Source organism: Hyla sarda, chromosome 5 (assembly GCF_029499605.1).
Source record: "Hyla sarda isolate aHylSar1 chromosome 5, aHylSar1.hap1, whole genome shotgun sequence".
In the NCBI taxonomy this organism is placed as follows: domain Eukaryota; kingdom Metazoa; phylum Chordata; class Amphibia; order Anura; family Hylidae; genus Hyla; species Hyla sarda.
The window spans coordinates 132,882,370-132,897,902 of NC_079193.1; the positions used below are offsets into that span (position 1 = coordinate 132,882,370).

Sequence of the window (15,533 nt, forward strand, 5' to 3'; positions counted from 1 at the left end):
GCCCCGGTCCTTAAGGGGTTAAAATAGCCAGGTTTCCCTATGAAACTGCCAAGAACTAGGTTGAAAGCCTTCTTCTGGTTTAAATAGCTTCCATAGGTCACAATACCTATGGAGCTACCCACCCTGACCTGGACCCCTGCTCTATTTCCTGGTACTTTTGTTTCCATCGGTGGTCCCAGTTTCTCTCTGCCTCTCATCAAAGGTACTGTGTGCATGCTTCTCTCCCCTGCTGTGGCCCCTTACTGTGTGGGACCTTCTTGGCTACTCTCCTACATCTCCCCTAGAGACATGGACATTTTTCTCTACTGTTCCTGTTGGAAGGCTGCTGTTATCTGCTTATGTCCCTCAATAGGGTCGCCTGTAGACTATGCTGGCCCTTTAAGACTACCTAGTGCAGCTGTCTTGCATGGTCTCCGATGGGGGGGGGGGGGGGGTTCACACGGTGGGGCTCTAGGAGGGAGAAAGCCTCCTTGGCAGGCACCGTCAAATGAAGGCTTCTCCAAGGACGAAAGGTCTTGCCCAAGTGATCCTACACCTAGGGGGCCTTTATCCTCTGCTGTTGTGGTCTCTTGCCACTAACAAACTGCAGCCCTTCTCCAGGTTGCCTGATCGCCATGACTGCAACTCATCTGAGTCATCTCCTTCTCTGTTTAAAGGCTCACTGAGCTCTAACCATCAACATTCTTCTGGATACTCTCAATATCCAGCAACCACTGTGGATCAAAAGTTACCGAAGTGCTGGCTGCAGCCTGCTGTGAACAATTGTCAAACTATGCTAGTCTCTAAGGTAAATGAGCTCCTTCAAGACTTTGGCATTCTGCGACATGAGACCCAAAAGATCACAGAACATGCTACTGAAGCCCGAGAAGGTTCCTTCCTTCTTTTCTCTCCTTAGTTTCTGGTTATAATATTGACCTCTAGGCTAAATAATGTTATCTGGTCATTAATCCATCCTGATCAAACCGGCTTTATGCCAGGCAAGGTCACAGATTGTCCAGCGCCTGCCTTTAAATATTGCTGCCTTTACAAAACACAAACCCCCTGGGTTTATTCTCAGCTTATATGTCTATAAAGCACTTGATTATGTGAAGTAGCAGCATATTAAGAAGGCTGTTAGCCATTTTTTTATTTGGCCCTCAGTTCTGTGTGTGAGTCTGCTTTATGACTCACCCAGGGCATGTATTCACACAAATTTGAATATTTCATAGGCCTTTTCCCAGGGTCGGGTACAGAGCAAGGTTGCCCACTGTCACCCTTAATTTTTTCCCTGGCAGTGGAACCTCTTGTGATGGCCGATTAGGCATCCCCTTGTGGTATTGCTCGAGGTGTCTTGGTGGAAAAAATCTCCCTATAGCTGACGACACCCTGGTGTACCTGGTGGATGTTAGGCAATCTCTACTATCTCTGTTTTTCCTACTCAACTTCTTTGGCTCCCTCTCTGGCCTCAGAGCCAACTGGGCTAAATGTTCCTTGATGCCCCTCTCTGCGCACTCTTGGCTCCCTCATTTCCAAGCCATTTGCTGCTTAAGTACCTGTTGGTTGAAGTGACTGTGGATATAGCCTCCTACATTCCTCTTAGTCTCGAATCCCTCCTGTCTAAAACTGAATTGCAGCTTCAGATTCTGTCTAATCTTCCTGTTGTTAGTGGGTTGAGATAACATTTTTATGATGTACCTCCCTAAGTTTTTTTTTTTTATCTCCTGCATGTCTCCCCTGCGATGGACTTGATTGGAGTTCTGACAGGGTAAACCAAGTAGGCTGTGATCGGCTCTCCTGAAGGAGACTCTAATCTAATCTTGCGGCCCTTAATGTGTATCATTATACAAGCCACCGTTGCAATAGGATAAAGAAGAGCTAGAGTAGGGTGATACCTGTTAAGTGATGCCCCTGCCAGTGCGGTAGCTACATTGGAGAAATCCTTATCTATCCACCATTGAGCTTAAACCATTTGGGAGGCCAAAATGGATTAAGCTCAATGGTGGATAGATAAGGATTTCTCTAATGTAGCTACTGCACTTGTAGAGGCATTACTTTACAGGTATCACTTTACTCTAGCTCTTCTTTATCCTATTGCAAAGGTGGCTCAGGTTTGGTTCTAGGCCTCATGGCTGTTCCCTAATGATGCAGTCTCCCCTAGGTCCCAATTTTGGGCTAATGCTCACTTCCCTCACCGAAAGTCTCTTCACTCCCCACTCTGCAGCATTTTGGGGTAGTCATGGGGTAAAATTCAGCTCACGTTTGTTTTTTTCAGAGGAGACCTTTTTGACCTTTGCTGCAATTGCCTATTGGACCCATGGTCACTGTTTTCTTCTTTTGTACTCTGGTAGTGAAGCTTTTAGCGGAGCTGTGGCTGTGAAACCGGAAATCACATGGTGTTTGTCTTGTAGGATGGTAGGGGCTAGTCTCATTGAGGGGTTTACACAAAGACAAGCAGGATCTGAGAATGACGTCTTTATCTCACTCCCTGCATGTAAGTGACGTCTGAAAGAGGGAAACTGCTCTATATAGCAGATTAATGCTATTTAGACAAATAAATAGATTGGTGTGAGGAAATGGATGGGCTATGGGTTTAGTTCCCCAGAATACCCCTTTAAGAAATCATACTGATGCCTGATTAACTCTAAGACACTGAAAGGAGAATCTGACCAACAAAAAAAAACAAAAAACGGAATTCCTTTATTACGGTATGTAAAAATTGATATTCTGAACCCAACAGGTGTTGCTCTGATCTACCACCTTAAGATTCATTAAAGTCTGATGGCCAATGATTTCTGTATATTAAATACACAAAATAGCACAGTATAAACCAAATAATCCTTTACCTCCATCATTGTTTGCCTGAATGAAAAATCAGAGCTAGTGTCAAGGTAATTTGCGTCTCCCTCTTCTTCTGTGTAACACTGCGACTTTGTGGGAAGGGAGTGATGGAGGCTGTTTGATATGGCATTAAGTCGAAACAGAAGCTCATCTATCAGGTCCTCAAATTCATCCAAGTAGTAATTCTGTCAGTAGCAGAAAGAAAAACAACTTAAAACAATAATCAGTATTAGGATGATGATTGTTTTATACAATTTGCTTAAACCTTAAGCATTCACAAAATGAAAGATAGGAAAAAATTATTAATTATTAATTCAAAATCAATATTAAATCTATAATATAGTGTACTGTCAACATCATACATTTATTTGCAACTTGTGTAAAAGCTAACTTAGGTACTTACACTTCCAGTTACACATATATTATCTGTGTTCTTTTGTCTTTGTCGACCAACTATTGAAAGCACCAGTCGTCCAGCATGAGATGCAAGTTGTTTGAGTGTCACATGATGCTTGCTGCGTTGTGCCTTCTTTGAGCATTTGGCTACAGAAGTGAGAACTCCTTTGAGCTATGAAGAAAATAAAGAGTCAAAAAAAGGAGTCTTAGCTTAACTGGAACATGTCATCAGAAAATGACCTATTGTTTAACCTGTTAAAGGAGTAGTCCAATGGTGACTCAGTGGTGAGCAACTTATCCCCTATCCTAAGGATAGGGGATAAGTTGCAGATCGCAGGGGGTCCGACCGCTGGGGCCCCCTGCGATCTCCTGTACGGAGCCCCGACAGCCCGCGGGAAGGGGGCGTGTCGACCTCCGCACGAGGCGGCGGCCGACACGCCCCCTCGATACAACTCTATGTCAGAGCCGAAGCGCTGCCTTCGGCAATCTCCGGCTCTGCCATAGAGATGTATTGAGGGGGCGTGTCGGCCGCTGCCTCGTGCGGGGGTCGACACCCGCTATCTGGGCCGAGAGACGGGGCCCCGTACAGAGAGATCACAGGGGGCCCCAGCGGTCGGACCCCCCGCGATCTCAAACTTATCCCCTATCCTTAGGATAGGGGATACGTTTTTCACCACTGGACTACCCCTTTAATGATAAGGCCAATTTTATCCTTAAAGGGATACTCCAGTTGAAAACATCGGTGGAAAACAATATTTTTAAACCAACTGGTGTCAGAAAATTAAACAGATTTGTAAATCACTTCTATTTAAAAAATCATAATCCTTCCAGTTCTCATCAGTTGCTGTATGCTCCAGAGGAAGTTCTTTCCTTGTTTAATTTCTTTTCTGTCTGACCATAGTGCTCTCTGCTGACACCTCTGTGCATGTCAGGAACTGTCTGGACAGTTCCTGACGTGGACAGAGGTATCAGTATAGAGACAAAAAAGAAATTCAAAAAGAAAATAACTTCCTGTGGAGCATTCAGCAGTTGATAAATGTCCCTTTAATGGCCTAGCTCCATTTTTCAGCAGTAACCTCTCTCACTTTATGTGGAAATAGCTTTGAGATGCATTTACTCATCAAAGTTATTCTGATACTGATTTAGTGTGACACATTGTACTTTTAGTTAGTGGTAAATTTTGGTTGATACGTTCAACATTTTTGTGAAAAACTCCAAAATGTGATAAATTCGAATTTGTCTAAATGTAAAATTCCCTGCTTGTAAGAAAGAAAGTCACACTACATCAATTAGATGTTAAAGGGGTACTCTGTCCCTAGACATCTTATCCCCAACCAAAGGATAGGATGTCTGATCCCGTTGCTGGGACGCCCTGCAATCTCCCTGCAGCACCCGTCAATCATTTAGAGCATAGGCTATGGTGCCGGAAGCTCGTGACATCAAGGCCATGGTCGCCATGGGGGGGGGGGGCGTGATGTCACGAGGGGGCATGGCCGTGACGTCACAAACCTCGCTAGTCACGGCGCTGCATTGCTAGTCATCAGGCACAGAGCGAAGTTCACTCTGTGCATCGGATGATTGGGGTGCCGCAGCAGAGATCGTGGGGGGTTCCAGTGGCTGGACTCCCGCAATCAGACATCTTATCCCTTATCCTTTGTATAGGGGATAAAATGTCTAGGGGCAGAGTACCCCTTTAAGTCACATCTACAATATGTCTATTTTATGTAGGTACAGTCATGGCCGTAAATGTTGGCCCCCCTGAAATTTTTCAAGAAAATGAAGTATTTCTCACAGAAAAGGATTGCAGTAAGAGATGTTTTGCTATTCACATGTTTATTCCCTTTGTGTGTATTGGAACTAAACCCAAAAAAGAAGGAAAAAAAGAAAATTGGACATAATGTCACACCAAACTCCAAAAATGGGCTGGACAAAATTATTGGCACCCTTTCAAAATTGTGGAAAAATAAAATTGTTTCAAGCATGTGAAGCTACTTTAAACTCACCTGGGGCAGGTAACAAGTGTGGGCAATAAAAAAATCAAACCTGAAAGCAGATAAAAAGGAGAGAAGAGTCTTTGCATTGTGTGTCTTTGTGCCACACTAAGCATGGACAACAGAAAGAAGAGAAATGTCTGAGGACTTGAGAACCAAAATTGTGGAAAAAATATCAAAAATCTCAAGGGTACAAGTCCGTCTCCAGAGATCTATATTTGCCTTTGTCCACAGTGCGCAACATTATCAAGAAGTTTGCAACCCATGGGACTATAGCTAATCTCCCTGGGTGTGGACGGAAGAGAAAAATTTATGAAAGGTGTCAATGCAGGTGATGGTCTGGATGGTGGATAAGCAGCCCCAAACAAGTTCCAAAGATATTCAAGCTGTCCTGCAGGCTCAGGGAGCATCAGTGTCAGCGCGAACAATCCGTCAACATTTAAATTGAATGAAACACTATGGCAGGAGACCCAGGAGGACCCCACTGCTGAAACAGAGACATAAAAAAGCAAGACTACATTTTGACAAAATGAACTTGAGTAAACCAAAATCCTTCTGGGGAAACGTCTTGAGGACAGATGAGACCAAGATAGAGCTTTTTGGTAAAGCACACCATTCTATTGTTTACCGAAAATGGAAGGAGGCCTACAAAGAAAAGAACACAGTACCTGCAGTGAAATATGGCGGAGTTTCAATGATGTTTTCGGGTTATTTTGCTGCCTCTGGCACTGGGTGTCTTGAATGTGTGCAAGGCATCATGAAATCTGAGGATTACCAACGGATTTTGGGTCGCATTGTACAGCCAAGTGTCAGAAAGCTGGGTTTGCGTCCAAGATCTTGGGTCTTCCGGCAGGACAATGACCCCAAACATATGTCAAAAAGCACCCAGAAATGGATGGCAAAAAAGCGCTGGAGAGTTCTGAAGCGGCCAGCAATGAGTCCAGATCTAAATCCCATTGAACACCTGTGGAGAGATCTTAAAATTGCTGTTGGGAAAAGGCGCCCTTCCAATAAGAGAGACCTGGAGTAGTTTGTAAAGGGAGAGTGATCCAATATTCCGGCTGATGCCTGATGAAGCTGCGCATGTGCAGCGAAACGCGTTGTATTTAATAAATCCCTTGATTTTACTTGGCTTCCTGATGGTTCCTTTCTGTGCCGGACGAACTCCTGAATCCATGGTCATTCGGTTTTGATTTTACTTCTACCCCGGAGGGCTGCAGTGAACCTTCTTCTATATTTCTTCTGCATTTTACCTTGTTGTGTGTGGGCGCACAACCAACTTTGTTGTGTGTCCCCCACCCCCACTAACAAGATCTGCTGATCCCGCACATGAGGAGCCTTCCTCCCTCTCTCTAGGCTGAGAGGTGTAAGAAGCATATTGATGGTTATAGGAAGCGACTGATTTCAGTTTTTTTCCCCCAAAGGGTATACAACCAAATATTTAGTTAAGGGTGCAATAAATTTTGTCCAGCCCATTTTTGGAGTTTGGCTTAACATTATGTCCAATTTGCTTTTTTCCTCCCTTTTTTGGTTTAGTTCCAATACACACAAAGGGAATAAACATGTGTAGAGAAAAACATGTGTTACTGCTATCCTTTTCTGTGAGAAATACTTAATTTTCTTGAAAAATTTCAGGGGTGCCAACATTTGCGGCCAAGACTGTATCACATGATAAATTTCTGTTTACTTTTATTGGACATGAAAAGGTTAATAAATTTAGCAGCATTTTTACTCCACCATACATGTATAGCATGTATGATATTCTACGTTCATTTTGGGCACTAGGCTTACAACTAAACTGACACTTCTTTTTCTGTACACATTACTTTACAGCGATTTCCTCTTTATCATCACAGACAGGACTACAGTAAAAAGTGAAACCAGTGTATACAGGGCCGGCCCTAAAGGACTATACCATTGCATATGAGGAGGACAAATAACATGCTATATTCCCTCAAAATAATTTGGTTCTCACAAGCACACAAAATAGCAGTGGAGGATAGGGGAAAAGTACCATTGCACGGGCAAGATAAATGCTGTTCTGTGCCCCGGCTATTGCCATCATAGGTGTCAAAGAGGCAAAGAGTATAATATCAATGCTAAGCGTTGGCCTTTGGACAGTAATATATATATATATATATATATATATATATATATATATATATATATATACACATACACACACTCATATATATACATATATATATATATATATATATATATATATATATATATATATATGTTTATTTTTTCAGAAAAGCCCCTAGAAAACCTTCTAGAAACTTCTACAAAAGTAATGCTGCACATTTACTAACCAAACCATTTGATTAGATCTTGGCCCTGACTTTCATGCTTACCATTCCAGTCCATAAAACTCTAGCTGTGATAAACAGTGCTCCATAAAAACAGATTGTTGAAATGTGATTAGATTTAATTTGATTTTGTAAATATTGGATATGCTTGGTACAACGAGCCCCTAGTAAATATATAAAAATAGTCTGGATTGAATTTAGTGGACTGCTAAATAAATAGCTTTCAGTGGAAAATATGAGGTGTCCTAGTGCAGAATAGGCCAAGGTGAAGACTACTCCAATGAGCTGCAATAAAAAATAAGAAAAGAAGATCAATTACATTCTAATCCCACTTTTTTGGGAGGTTAAAATGTGTAATATAGAAATAATAATTTAATCAGAAAATTACATTTTTGGAGGCTGAGAAAAATATTTCAATATATGGCTATTATTTGTACTTTCTGCTGCTTATATAGCACTAAGCTATTCCACGGTGCTGTACAAAGATCATTATTCATGTTGTTAGTCCCAGAATCTGAATCTGCCTATTTCTCTTATACATATTGGGCCAATTAACCCAATATTATGTTTAAGAATGTGCTTATAAAAAGTGCTTATAGGAAACTCACTACTGCTAATAAATAAAGAAAGCCTATCATTAAGATGAAAAACAAAACAAAAAAAATGGGACGTCAGAAGTTTTGATCAGCTGAGCGCTGTGCTTCTTCGTATCGGATAGGCTCCCCTCAGACATCTACAGTGGGGATCAAAGGTTTGGGCACCTCAGGTAAAAATTTGTATTAATGTGCATAAAGAAGCCAAGGAGAGATGGAAAAATCTCCAAAAGGCATCAAATTACAGATTAGACATTCTTATAATATGTTAACAGAAGTTAGATTTTATTTCCTTCATTTACACTTTCAAAATAACAGAAAACAAAAAAATGGTGTCTGCAAAAGTTTGGGCACCCTGCAGAGTTAATATCTTGTACTGCCCCCTTTGGCAAGTATCACAGCTTGTAAACGCTTTTTGTTGGCAGCCAAGAGTCTTTCAATTCTTGTTTGAGGTATCTTTGCCCATTCTTCCTTACAAAAGTCTTCCAGTTACATAGTTACATAGTTACATAGTTAGTATGGTTGAAAAAAGACATACGTCCATCAAGTCCAACCAGGGAATTGAAGTGAAGGGTGTAAGGGGATAAGGGAAAGGGATGTAGTTTTATAATTCTGCATAAGCATTAATGTTATTTTGTTCCAGGAATGTATCTAACCCTGTTTTAAAGCTGTTAATTGTTCCTGCTGTGACCAGTTCCTGAGGTAGACCGTTCCATAAATTCACAGTCCTCACGGTAAAGAAGGCGTGTCGCCCCTTTAGACTAAACCTTTTCTTCTCCAGACGGAGGGAGTGCCCCCTCATCCTTTGGGGGGTTTAACCTGGAACCGTTTTTCTCCATATTTTTTGTATGGGCATTTATATACTTATATACGTTTATCATATCCCCCCTTAAACGTCTCTTCTCAAGACTAAACAATTGTAACTCCTTTAATCGCTCCTCATAGCTAAGATGTTCCATGCCCCATATTAGTTTAGTCGCGCGTCTCTGCACCCTTTCCAACTCCGCAGTGTCCCTTTTACGAACAGGCGACCAAAACTGAACAGCATATTCCAGGTGAGGCCGTACCAATGCTTTATAAAGGGGGAGTATTATGTCCCTGTCCCTTGAGTCCATGCCTCTTTTGATACATGACAATATCCTTCTGGCCTTGGAAGCAGCAGCCTGACATTGCATGCTATTCTGTAGTCTGTGATCTACATGTACAACCAGATCCTTCTCTACCAGTGACTCTGCCAGTTTAATCCCCCCTAAGACATACGACGCATGCAGGTTATTAGTACCCAGATGCATAACTTTACATTTATCCACATGTTCTTTGAGATTTCTGGGCTGTCTGCCACGCACTGCTCTTTTAAGGTCTATCCATAGATTTTCAATTATGTTGAGGTCAGGAGATTGTGAAGGCCATGGCAAAATCTTCAGTTCAAGCCTCTTGATGTAATCCCCTGTGGATTTTGAGGTGTGTTTAGGATCATTATCCATTTGTAGAAGCCATCCTCTCTTTAACTTCAGCTTTTTCACAGATGGCGTCAAGTTAGCATCCAAAATTTGCTGAAATTTTATTGAATCCATTTTTCCTTCTACTCTGGCTGCAATACAACCCCAAAGCATGATTGATCCACCCCCATGCTTAACAGTTGGACAGAGGTTCTTTTCATTAAATTCTGTTCCCCTTCTTCTCCAAATGTACCTTTGCTCATTCCGCCTAAAAAGTTCAATTTTAACATCATCGGTCCACAGAACTTCCAAAATGCATCAGGCTTGTCTATATGTTCATTTACAAACGTCAAATGCTGATTTTTGTGGTGAGGACTAGAGATGAGCGAATTTACAGTAAATTCGATTCATCACGAACTTCTCGACTCGGCAGTTGATGACTTATCCTGCATAAATTAGTTCAGCTTTCAGGTGCTCCGGTGGGCTGGAAAAGGTGGATACAGTGCTAGGAAAGAGTCTCCTAGGACTGTATCCACCTTTCCCAGCCCACGGGAGCACCTGAAAGCTGAACTCATTTATGCAGGATAAGCCATCAACTGCCGAGCCGAGAAGTTCGTGACGAATCGAATTTACTGTAAATTCGCTCATCTCTAGTGAGGACGTAGAAGGGGTTTTCTTCTGATAACTCTTCCATGAAGACCATATTTGTACAAGTATCTCTTTATAGTAGAATAGTGTGCCACAACTCCAGTGTCTGCCAGATCTTTCTGGAGGGATTGTGCAGTCAAACGTGGCAATCCTGCGAGCTGTTCTGTCTGATATTTTTCTTGGTCTTCCAGATCTTGCTTTAACTTCCACTGTTCTTGATGACTGCCATTTCTTAATTACATTCCAAACAGAGGATATTGACATCTGAAAACGTTTTGCTATCTTCTTATAGCCTTCTCGAGCTTTGTGAGCGTCAATTATTTTCAGTTTGAGATTTCTAGACAACTGCTCAGAAGAACCCATGGTGCTGATTGTTGGGGCAAGGTCAGATGAGTCTGGGCAATTAAAACCTTTGAGATTGACATCACCTGGTCTTCCCAGATGATGATGATTGAGAGCAATCCATGACACTGGCAGGTCTCAGCTTTGCAAAGGGGGCAGTGCATGCTATAAATTCTGCAGGGTGCCCAAACTTTTGCAGACGCCATTTTTTTGTTTTCTGTTATTTTGAAAAAGTAAATGATGGAAATAAAATCTAACTTTTTTTTTGCCATATTTTAAGAATGTCTAATCTGTAATTTGATGCCTTTTGGAGATTTTTCCATCTTTCCTTGGCTTCTTTATGCACATGAATACAATATTTTACCTGGGGTGCCCAAACTTTTGATCCCCACTGTAAGTATGAGGGAGGATGAATTCATGGAAAGCTACATAGTTCATAGGGGTAAAAAAAGAGAGCCCTTCAAGTTTAACCTATAATCCTACTTTGTTAATCAAGGGAAAGACATTTAAATTTTCACCATATAGGTCTTAATGCAAAATGGGCTTAAGGGAGTATTTTATATATGTAAACACACCCCTCCCAATTTCTTATTTGTACAGTACCTTTTTTAACTTTAACCTTTTTTAGACCATAATCCTGAAAATTAACTACCCAGTCGTAGCTCACATCTAGCCATTTCTCTCTATGTCATAGTCTTCCAACATTAATGGTTTAGGTTCTCAATCCTATAAGTAAGGCTTCTGGCATTAGTGTACACATCCATTAGTGTATTTATCCATATTTTCTTTGCTCTCAGCACTAATAACTGATTTAACCACTCTTATTGTCACCCCCCCCCTCAGTTTTTTTAACTTATTAAACTTATCCCCAGCTCTCCATGTACAGTCTTCCCTTCTATATAGAAGTTGCCCTTCCCTCAGCCCAGAGTTTAAACACTCCTCCACCCTTTTAGCTATTCTTCAAGCCCATCTGTGCCCTCCCCATTTAGGTTTAGCTTAAATGAAACTTTCTATGTATCTGTATACTGCTCGGCTCTCCAAGGAGGGATGATGTGTGTGTCTAAGGACCTGGACCCTCATCAATCAAAACTTAAAACCCTTTTACAAGGTGCGATTATTGGGCAAATGACCATTCCTTTGAGCGCTTGTTCCCAAGAATCAGTCCATAAATGAGCAAATGCTGATCTGTGGAAACATCGGTGAAAAGAGGATGTATGACAGAGTGAGAATTTATTGGGCTGCACAACTTATTGGACCTTGTAAAGGCTCAGCAAACAAGCATAGATCACAAGACCAGTTCTCATTGTATGCCTGCAGTTGGTACGTGTAAAGGGGCCTTTACTCTCTAACATCTAGAAGAGAAATGTAGGTATCACCTACAAAAGGGACTAATGGATTGCTGTATGTACGAGTTCAAAACACGTTGCAGCAATAGAATTAAAGTGTATATGGTTGTCTGTTACCCTGGACTTTCTAAATTTTTTGGGAAGAAGCCCTGCTTAGATGTCCCTTTTGTAGGTGGATCCCTACATTTCTCTTCTAGACTTTACCTATCTACATATGTGGACCATACCGCTACTGACCCAGCACAAGCTTACATTTACATCCTCTGAGCACAAAATAATTCTGTATTACTGTACACAATCTGTCTACATGCAAACTATTATGATTGTTCACAAATTAGATTTGTTCAATATTGTTCGTCAAACTTTTTATGATACCGTATATTCCGGCGTATAAGACGACTTTTTAACCCCGACTTTTTTTTCCGGAAAAGTCGGGGGTCGTCTTATACGCCGGGTATTGGGGTCCGGGATAGGAAAACTTATGACTATCTGCCCGGGCCGGCTCCCGTGTGCGGGGGCCGGCCAGAGCAGATAAAAACTAATTACTGATACTAAAAACCACGGTGTCTCCAGCTGTTGTGAAACTCCAACTCCCAGCATGCCCGGACAGCCTTTGCCGGTCTGGGCATGCTGGTAGTTTTAGTTACACAACAGCTGGAGGCACCCTGGTTTTTAGTATCACGGAAGCAGATAATTATAGCTTTTCCTATGCCGCACATCCCTGTGTCCCGAAAGATCTTTTCGGGACATAGGGATGTCTGCCGGTCACTCACCATTCCCCGACCGGCGCGCGTCCTCCTGCGGTCCTCCTCCGCTTCTCCGCCTCTATGGTTGTACGGACGGGAAGTCAGAGACGTCCTCCTGCCACCATAGAGACGCAGGAGGACAAGGAGGACCGCAGGACCATCGCAGGAGGACGCATGCCGGCCGGGGCCTGGTGAGTGACCGGCAGCGCGTCATCTTCTTCAGTGATCCAGTCACCGCTCCTACAGGCCCGGGACTGCTGCTATGGTTCATAGCATTAGATGGTGACCCCGGGCCGGAGGAGCGGTAATCAGAACACTGTGGGGGCAGTACAGACATACAGTCTCCAGCAATACATTGTATATGGCTGGAGGCTGTATGTCTGTGAGGGGGGGGGGGGGGGGACTGTCTACTAATGTGGGGTAACTCCCGACCTAATGAGGGGGAACTGTCGACCTAATGTGGAGGAACTGCTGACCTAATGTGGAGGGAGCCGCCTACTATTGTGGGGGGAACTGCTGACCTAATGTGGGGGAACTGACAACCTAATGTGGGGGAACTGCCAACCTAATATTGGGGAACTGCAACCTAATGTGGGGGAACATGCTGCCTATCTAATGTGGGGGGAACTATACTGCCTACCTAATGTGGGGGGGGAACTACAATGTACTGTACATCGCAGTAGAAGGGGTAGTCTTATACGGCGAGTATATCCCAAACTCTATATTTTAACTGTAAAAGTTGGGGGTCGTCTTATACGCCCAGTCTTCTTATACGCCGGCATATACGGTACTCACCAATGTGAATGCTGAACTGGAGCAGGAATGATGAAATACTGTCACACAAGGAGCCATCATTTTGTAAAAGCGAATAAGTTTTATAAATTTAATTATCATTAAAAATAAAATCATCCCATGTAAAGAACGAGTCCACTAAAAAACAAGAAGATATAAAGAAATTTTTTGCCATGTTTTCAAATCTAGCAAAAATTGTGACAGATTTCCTTCAGTTAATTTTATAGTTTAATGAGTATAAAAGAAAAACAAATTAAAGGGGTTGTCCAGCAAAATCTTGTCCCAGGCTGTCTTAAAAATAAAAGGAATTTGAACTTCACTGCCCCAATGCCCCACCACTGCCATTTCTGGTCATAGCAGTGACTCACAAGGCTTAGTGATTGGCCAAGAGGGCACTTCCTGTGTGTCAAAAAGGAATGCAGGCTGCACTGATCACGAAGAAACAGACACTAGGGAGTATTTATGAAAAGTGTAGTAGGTGAACGTCTTTTTACTCCATTAATTCATGTAGTGGAAACTGTGTACCTGAACCTAAATTATCACATGGTCCAGGGAATGTGATAAATCTGGTGCTGATCACATTTCTCACATCAGTACTCCCCTTTGTATGGCGTATTTTAGCGACTTTTTAATCCATGCGACAATTATGCGTTTTTTTAATAACACTGTCCACAGTTAGTTTGTAAGTGCTTTTTTATTCGGTGGTGATTAGCACCCATTTTTGTGGGTTGAGCCAAAGTATGTGACTTATTAAAAAAGTTGCATTTTCATAAATCCCTGATCTCTGCAAAAAATCTACCAAAAACATGTCTAACACAGCAACAAACCAAAACACAGGTAAATGAAAAGTCGCAGGAAAAGTCACAAAAAACACACTGCGCCAAAATATTGAGACAAATATGCCAAATAAAACCAGGGTAAAATGCTTCACATGATTCAATACCCCCCACTGTCTATGCAGCAGTGGTGGAGAATTAAGTATGGTAAGTATACTTTTTTTTTTTTTTTTTTTACTTTTAAGTGAGCCTGGGCCACAAAAATTGTAATTATGGAGAAACCCTTTGAATTCACTTAACTGACCTGTGGTTCACTGAACTGACTGTTTCTACTTGAATTACTTACAAGGCACTGGATTGTAGATTATGTAAAATGCTGTAAACTGCAATACTACAAACTTTATAGATCCTAATCTGCAGACTTTGTAGTACTGCAACTTTTAGCGTCTTAGTCCCATTCAAATAAATGGAATTCATATGCAATACCAGGCACAGCCAGTACATAATCGATAATTCTTTGTCATGTAAGTATTTCAAGGCGTCACAGTGCTGTCTAACGCAGCTCAGTCAGCTGTGATATATGGAGAGCATTGGAGAGAATAGAAGAAGGAGGGTACAGGACAGAAAGTTCACTCTGTCAAATGCCTTTTCAGTGTCAATAGAAAGGAGCATGGTCTGGGGGGGGAGGAGGTAGATAAGGCCTTGGTAATGTCGGCTATTGCCTCTCTGGTTAGCATAAACTCCACTTGGCCAAGCTGGATGATATTCTTGAGCATAAGGAAATGTGAGAGGCAAGGATTTTCATGAATAATTTTAGATCTGACAGAAACTAACCTGTATATACAGGGAAAAAATCTGGATGAACCTCTTTCCAACAATGTATTACTCACGCACATGTTAAGTTATTCATCAAAAGTTATCAAAACCAGCAATGGGGGTGTACCATTGCACTTTTAGCAATGCTGACCGCACCATCCCACGCCCCTTTATTATTATGCACTGCTTCTGCCTCAGACGTGTTTCTCACTAGCCGAGCAGGGAGCCTCATCATTGTTCTTGCTGTTGCCTCTGCTCCTGTGTGCCTGAATCACTACACCCTGCTCCTTGCTGCTGCAGAGTCATGTCAGAGGCAGAAGCAGTGCCTAATAATAAGGGGCATATTGTACGGATGGGGAATGGTGTGGTCAGCATTGCTAAAAGAGAAATGTGTCACTCATGGGTGTCACCCGTTGCGATCCTTTAAAATCTATAGAAGCTGGTGACACGGCCGCACTTCTCTGCTCCCCCACCCTGCACTGTATTCTTCACATTACAGATTTATATTTGGTGCTGAGA

The 15,533-nt window shown here is 42.2% G+C and overlaps 1 protein-coding gene across 5 annotated transcripts in view; it reads right to left on the bottom strand.

Moving 5' to 3' along the window:
* Window positions 1-15,533, bottom strand: part of PKD1L1 (polycystin 1 like 1, transient receptor potential channel interacting) — a 329,432-nt gene that overhangs the window by 13,512 nt on the left and 300,387 nt on the right. For 4 of the 5 annotated variants that reach the window (XM_056520283.1, XM_056520285.1, XM_056520284.1 and 1 more), the window contains 4 exons: window positions 13,426-13,560; window positions 7,562-7,801; window positions 3,221-3,385; window positions 2,823-3,002 (listed from right to left, as the gene is read on the bottom strand). In XM_056520283.1, coding sequence (XP_056376258.1) covers window positions 2,823-3,002; window positions 3,221-3,385; window positions 7,562-7,801; window positions 13,426-13,560 — 720 coding nt within the window. The remainder of the gene's footprint in view (window positions 1-2,822; window positions 3,003-3,220; window positions 3,386-7,561; window positions 7,802-13,425; window positions 13,561-15,533) is intronic. The other variant, XM_056520287.1, reaches the window with a different exon arrangement.